Source organism: Pogoniulus pusillus, chromosome 19, assembly GCF_015220805.1.
Source record: "Pogoniulus pusillus isolate bPogPus1 chromosome 19, bPogPus1.pri, whole genome shotgun sequence".
NCBI lineage: Eukaryota > Metazoa > Chordata > Aves > Piciformes > Lybiidae > Pogoniulus > Pogoniulus pusillus.
This window is the reverse complement of record NC_087282.1, coordinates 3,875,478-3,882,033: the sequence shown is the minus strand read 5'-3', so window position 1 is coordinate 3,882,033 and position 6,556 is coordinate 3,875,478. Positions and strand designations below refer to the sequence as shown.

General features: G+C 53.3%; 1 protein-coding gene across 1 annotated transcript; it reads left to right on the top strand.

Annotated features, from left to right (window-relative positions):
- Positions 1-524: 524 nt before the first annotated feature.
- Positions 525-6,204, top strand: TBX22 (T-box transcription factor 22). The gene is made up of 8 exons (XM_064158863.1): positions 525-660; positions 774-903; positions 1,340-1,441; positions 1,656-1,830; positions 2,042-2,206; positions 2,605-2,669; positions 2,750-2,835; positions 5,618-6,204. The coding sequence occupies exons 1-8, from the start codon at positions 525-527 to the stop codon at positions 6,202-6,204; spliced, it is 1,446 nt and encodes a 481-aa protein (XP_064014933.1).
- Positions 6,205-6,556: the final 352 nt, after the last annotated feature.

Genomic DNA, 6,556 nt, shown 5'->3' with positions numbered 1-6,556 from the left:
TGCTTTCTTTTTTCCCTTTTTTTTTTTGTTTTTGTTTTTGTTTTCTTCACCCTTTCCTCCCTTTTCCTCTTTTTTCCCTTCTTTTCTTTTTGCGCTGGTTCTGGTTAAACGTTATTTGCACTTTTGTTGGAAAAGTGGCCCCTAGTGTGCAATTATGTCAAATTTCTTTGAGTTTTACAATTTAATGGAGAACAGTAACTCCTTTATTGATCCTAGACGGGGCCGGCTCCTCTTCCCCCGCTCTTCCCCCCCCCCCCCCACCTCCCGCTCTGCCCTCCCTCCCCTCAACCCCCCTCCGGTACTCCTATGAAATGTCACTCAACGTTTCTTACGCTCCCACCAGTTTCCAAAACAAACAGTGGAGGCTGCAGCCGTCTATTGACTCAGTTGGATGCAGAAGGATCTCGCCGTGGCCGCTGCCCCTCGACGAGAGCCGGGCGGCGGCCGGGCGAGGCTCACGGAGTCCCGGCCGGGATGGAGCCGCCGCCGGCCTGAGCCCCGGGGGGACCCCCGGCCCGGGGGGGATGGCGCTCAGCTCTCGGGCTCACGCCTTCTCGGTCGAAGCTTTGGTGGGTCGTTCGGCCAAGAGGAAGGTGCCGGATGCTCAAGACGAGGAGCCCGGGACCGGCTGCAGACAGAGCCGCGGAGCCTCGGAGACGGGTTGGTAGCGACGGAGACGAACGGACGGGGACCCCCGAGACGGCGGAGGGGTGAGGACCCCCCAGCCTCCGGCAGCCTCACGATCCGACTCTTCTCGTTTCTCTTCCTCGCAGAAAAGCGGCCCAAGGCCGGTGCCGAGAGCCGGGAGGCGGGGGCAGGGGTGCAGGTGGAGCTGCAGGGCTCCGAGCTCTGGAGGAGGTTCCATGAGATCGGCACCGAGATGATCATCACCAAAGCCGGCAGGTACCGGCCTCCCCACTGCCGCGCTTCCCGGCTCCGGTCCCGACTTTGCCCCCTCAGTTCTTTCCCCTTTTGTCTCTTTTTCGTTGTTTCCTTCCCTCCCTTTTTATTCTTCTTAATTTTCTTTTTCCCCCTCCCGTACGTTTCTCTCTTCTTAATTTTTTTCTTTTATTTTTCCTTCGCCCTCCTCCCTTTTCTTCCCTTCCCCTCCCCTCTTTTTTTCCTTTCCTTTCTTTTTTTTTCCCCCTCTCTTCTTTCCCCCCCTCTCTTTTTCTGTCTTTATGGATTGATTGGGTTATTTTTCTCTGTCCGCTTTGTTTCACTGTTTTTATCGTGGTGTTTTTTTTTTTCCTCCCATGCCTATTTAATTTTTTTCACCCCCCCCTTTCCCGCCGTTGAACTGGCAGCTCTTGCTCAGGACCTTCCCCTCTGCCCGCAGGAGGATGTTCCCGTCGGTCAGGGTGAAGGTAAAGGGGCTGGAGCCGCTGAAGCAATATTATATCGCCATCGACGTCGTCCCGGTAGACTCCAAAAGATACAGGTATGGGAAAGTAGGGACCGAGGGGCACCCCTAGACCTCCCTACAACACCCCTACCCACTCAGGATTCCTTTCTGCAGGCTGTTTGGGGTCTGCTGAGTCCCACTGGTGCATATTGGTGGAATGGGGGTTGCACAGGTGTGCAGTGAGGGGGGACTGCCGGGCTCGCATGCACCTATGGAGCCTATAGGTGTGCGTGGGCCCGGCCCGGGCCAGGTACGTCTATCACAGCTCGCAGTGGATGGTGGCGGGGAACACGGACCACTCCTGCATCACCCCACGGCTCTACATCCACCCCGACTCCCCCTGCTCGGGGGAGACCTGGATGAGGCAAATCATCAGCTTCGACCGGGTGAAGCTCACCAACAACGAGATGGACGACAAGGGACACGTAGGTGTGGGGCAGCTCCGCCGGGAGCGAGCTGGGGAGGGGACAGAGCGTCAGCCCGGCAGGACAATGCGGAGGACCGGTTCCTCTTGAGTCGGAGGGCTGCGAGACGAGGGCTGAGCCCCACCTTTGGAAAAGAACCCCACTGTGGGGTTTTTTTTCGGTGCCCTCCACCCTCTCGCAGGGGCTCAACCTGCTCTCCACCCTTTCCCAGATCATCCTGCAGTCCATGCACAAGTACAAGCCCCGCGTCCACGTTATCGCCCAGGACTCTCGCTTCGATCTAGCGCAGATCCAGTCGCTGCCGGCCGAGGGGGTGCAGACCTTCTCCTTCCAGGAGACCGAGTTCACCACAGTCACGGCCTACCAAAACCAGCAGGTACCGGAGACCGGCTCGGGGGTGATAGTGTAAGTCCCCGACGGTACGAGAGACCGGGGCGATGGAGAGCTCTAGCGCTACCAGAAGGATGGAAAGACTCGACGGTACTGGGGACAAGTCGGGGGCTGAGGAGGGATGGAAAGTCTTGATGGTATTAGGATCTGAGGGGACGGAGAGCCCCGGTGGTGCTGCAAACAGGCGAAGGGCAATGGAGAGATCCGAGGGTAACAGGGAAATACTGTGAGCCCCGACAGCACCAGGGTCCGAGGGACAGAGAGCTCCCGCGGTAGCAGGGACCGGCTGGAGGCATGGAGAGCCCCGGCGGTACCGGGATCAAGTCCCTGCCCTTCCCTCCGTGCTCCTCAATGCCCCTTTTCCGTTTTCTCTCGCTCCCCCAGATCACGAAGCTGAAGATCGACAGGAATCCCTTCGCCAAAGGCTTTCGGGATCCCGGGAGGAACAGGTAAGGGCCGGGACCGGCCCGCCAGCCGCCCCGCCGCGCTCCGGCCAGCCACGATGTTCAGCCCTGTCTTGCCCCCACAGGGGGGTCCTGGACGGGCTCCTGGAGACATACCCGTGGCGGCCGCCCATCTCCTTGGACTTCAAGGCTTTCGGCGCTGACAGCCAGGGTAAGTCCTATTTGCTACCTTCGTCCCCGTCTCTGCCCACGGTCTCGGGACTGCGAACGGAGACCTCCGCCGGAGCGCGTCGAAGGGGCTTAAACCCTTTGGATAATGAGGTGGGTTCAGAGAGGGAACCGGCGGCCAGCGCAACGTCTTGGGAAGCAATGTCCGCGTGTTTTCGGCCACCATTCCAGTTAAAATCGATTTGAAGAGGAGAGCATTCACCCCGGGAAGGGGTACGGTGCGCTTTGCGTCCATCGGCCGGCAGAAATCAGATTTAGACGGGCAGAAAACGGTGTCGGAGCGTACAGGAGGCTGGTTGAGAGCCGGGCTGTTGCGGCTTTGATCCCGTTACACTGGTTGTTCCCAACCCGTTTGAGGTTACTGGCTAAAAGCGGGATAACGGTGACGGCTGGCGCCTTCCGCAGCGGGTGCTGCTCTGCGAACGCCAGTGGTGCAAGAGAAGATAAAATCCGCTGCTCTTTAGGATGCAGCAGTCCCACCGCCTCTTATTTCTGCAGAAATAAAGGGAAAGGTTCTTCAGGAAAACAAAAAAATCTCCCTCTGCCTGACAAGTGCCCAACTCTGTCTCGCAGTCCTTTTTTTTCCAGAGGGAAAAATAAAATCCTCAGCTTTTCCAAGTATTGTTTGAAAACCGATTGCTCAGAGGGTTGGAGAAAAATAGTTAACAGACTATTTGGGAGCTGGAGCGCTCCGATTTAGATGTAAAGTCTCCAGTTTAACCCTCGCTTACATTAGGAACTCTTCAAAGTAGTGGGACACACCAAAGAATCCCTCTTTCCGCAGGGAAATGCTGGATAAATCCTAGCAAAAATCCAGGTGTAAGAATCAGAGTCGGGGGAAATCAAACGGTTTATAGGGTTGTAAAAAAAATGAGCTGTTATTATTATTATTACTACTACTTCTGTTACTTATTATTATTATTTTTAATCTATATCTTTAATTTAGAACACTCTTTATGCATAAAACCCTTTCGGAATAAGTTTTTCAGTGGATGAGGGAGAGAAGCTGATGGATGGGCTGCAGCAGGGAATGAGAGAAGAGCAACTGCTTTGCTTGCCGTGCAGATGCTAAAATACCAGGGCTTCCCAGGATTATTTTGGGATTATTTTGCTAATCGTAATGCAATTGGTTAAATTAATTTTTTTTCCAGAGTTCGCTTCCTGAATTGTTGTAAAATATAACAAAGCCTCCAATTCCACTAAGAATAAAATTGTGTTTCTGAAGAGAAGCGAGCCCCCAGACCAGAAGGTAGATGAAAAGAGACAGTAAGCTGAAGAAAGAATTTGCCATAAATTGGGATTTTTAAGCCTGATAGAAAAGGCAGAAAGAATCTGCTCTTGGAGCTGCTCTGTCCACCCGCTGTGATTCCTGTTCCCAAACTGGGACTGGAACTCATGAGCTATTGTTTTGGATACCTTTTAGTCAGTACTAACCACCCCTTTGCTCTGCTACAGCTGGCTCTGTAGGGATTCTTTCGCTGCGTTGCACTCGTAAATATTCGCTCCATCACATCATTGTACACGACCAAAAAGTCCCTGAGTCCTGGGAGGACGTCAGGATGGGTACGTCGGGACAGGACCACATCCCTGCTCTGCATCTGCTCCTGCTGATGTCAGGACTGAAACAGCTGCTGACATCAGTGTGGAAGGTTGAGACCTCCAAGTCCTCAAATATTCCTGGATGGCTGCGGCTAGGTGCAGCCGGAGCCTTACCCAGCCCGTGAGACGCAGAACTCATCTGCACCGTGTCCAAACTCTCGGTGCTTTCCTAAGGGGTGATCCAGCAGCAAACGTGGCTGCGTTATGCAATTGATTCTGTGTCACGGGTTGCATGCAAAGCTTGACTAGATCGTATTCCGTCACTTGGAATTAGAGGTAGAGGGAAAACACACTGCGCTAGCGGACCTGCTTTCTCTTCTGTCCTTTCCCAGTGACTTTGGAGATAAAGCTGGGAGCAAAACCCTTTGGAAAGATGTAGTAACGAACTGCAGCAAAAGATGCAGCAGAGCAATGCAGCTCTTAGGTGGTGTTTAAAGGACACCAGCATCCGTTTAACTCCTCTTGATCATCATTTTGCAGACTTCAGCTGCTGATTCGGAGTTCTTTCTGTGGAAGACCGCGGAGCCGGTGCTGAGCGGGGATGTTAAACACAGCAGCCCCGGCAGTGCTCAAGTGTGAAGCGAGCCGTGGTGGCTTCCCTACCCAATAGTGAAAGTGCTCATTGATTCCTTTCAGCAAGGAGAAGGTTAAAACGACACAAGCATTTACAGCTCCTGGAGACACCTCCAGTGTTCCAGGGCGTGTTTCAAATTGCCAAGTAAAATGAGGCAATTCCTGTGAGCAGGAAGGTACAAAAAAGTTCTTCCCTGGGCTGAATGCATTTTTTTGTTCTTAGATACAAGGGTGGAAAGTTGCCTGTAATTTGCACAAAAACAGGGAGCCTAAAGTGGCGAATGGAGCAAGTTATTGGTCATGCAGCAAGACACAGGGCCAGCAGGTAGCTGTAGCTGTGGAGGTGGTGAGTCTCAAAGTATTCTTAGCATTAAGCCTGTGTGAGCAGCGTTCTCAGGCAAGTGCCAAGTAATAACAGCAACTAATTTAGGAGCAGATCTTCCCATTTTGCAGGAGCTGATCTTTGGAGAAAGTCTGTGCTTGGATGGACGCTGGCCGCAGGGAGACGTGGAGTGGGAGCAGGAGTCCTCCCAGGGTTTCTAGCTGTGAATATCAGCTGGCTCAGCCCAGACTCTTTCTGGTTTTATTTCCAGGTGGGAGCTCCAGCTCTTCGCCAGTGACTTCCAGCGGTGGGACACCCTCTCCTCTCAACCCCCTGCTCTCTCCACCCTGCTCACCTCCTACATTTCACTTGTCAGCGAACAACCTCGGCGTGTCATGCCCCGAGACCTACTTACACAACCTCAGCCTGCCCCTCTACTACAAGATTTGCCCTACAAGCTTCCTGAGACAACAATCCCTCCTCTTCCCAAGCCACGAAAAGCTAGGAGGCACCAGCCCACATCTTTTCCCCCACTTGATGGTGGAGGTACCAAAACTCTCTTCCCTCGGCATAACCGACCTGAAAAGCGCTAAAGCCGAAGACTTCAGCCCCGCCAGCCAAATGCTGTATGGATTACATGCATCTGGAAGCATTTTCCCATCAAGTCCCATTGCTCGGGAAGCACTTAATTGTTCCTTACATCCTCCATATGGCTTGTATGGCTACAACTTCTCTGTGCCATCCAGACTGATGAACGCAGCGAGCCCTTTCAAAGTGAGTGACAGCAGCCCAGCAGCCTTGAGAGATGGCAGATGCAGTCACTCCAGCTGGCACCCAGCGCTTAACCAGTGCCTCTAGTGGGATTCTATCATGGTTCTCTATGTAAAGCAAGACTTTCCCTCACACCCAAGGGCTGACCATGAAATAACTGCGTCATGCACGAGTGGGATGTTGAGGGCTTGAATTTTGGGGTTGGGTTGGTTTGGGTATTTTTTTCAGTGGGCCAAAGTGTGGTGGTGTTGGGAGGGTGATCCCCATCCAGGTGATGCCTTTTGGTATGGTTTGTGTTGTGGCTGCAGGCTAAGAGCAAAGTGTAGAGTCACCTTTGGAATATTTGCACTCTGAAATGGGACCGTGGATGTGCACGTTGCTACCAGTATGCTTTCCTGAACGTCTGCAGCTTGCCTTCAGTTAGCTCCAAGCCTTGCTG

Excerpts from the sequence above, each read along its gene's own strand:
- TBX22 (XM_064158863.1), top strand. The coding sequence starts at position 525 with ATGGCGCTCAGCTCTCGGGCTCACGCCTTCTCGGTCGAAGCTTTGGTG. Across the intron at positions 1,831-2,041 it reads AGATGGACGACAAGGGACAC|ATCATCCTGCAGTCCATGCA; the intron begins GTAGGTGTGGGG and ends ACCCTTTCCCAG. Across the intron at positions 2,207-2,604 it reads CGGCCTACCAAAACCAGCAG|ATCACGAAGCTGAAGATCGA; the intron begins GTACCGGAGACC and ends TCGCTCCCCCAG.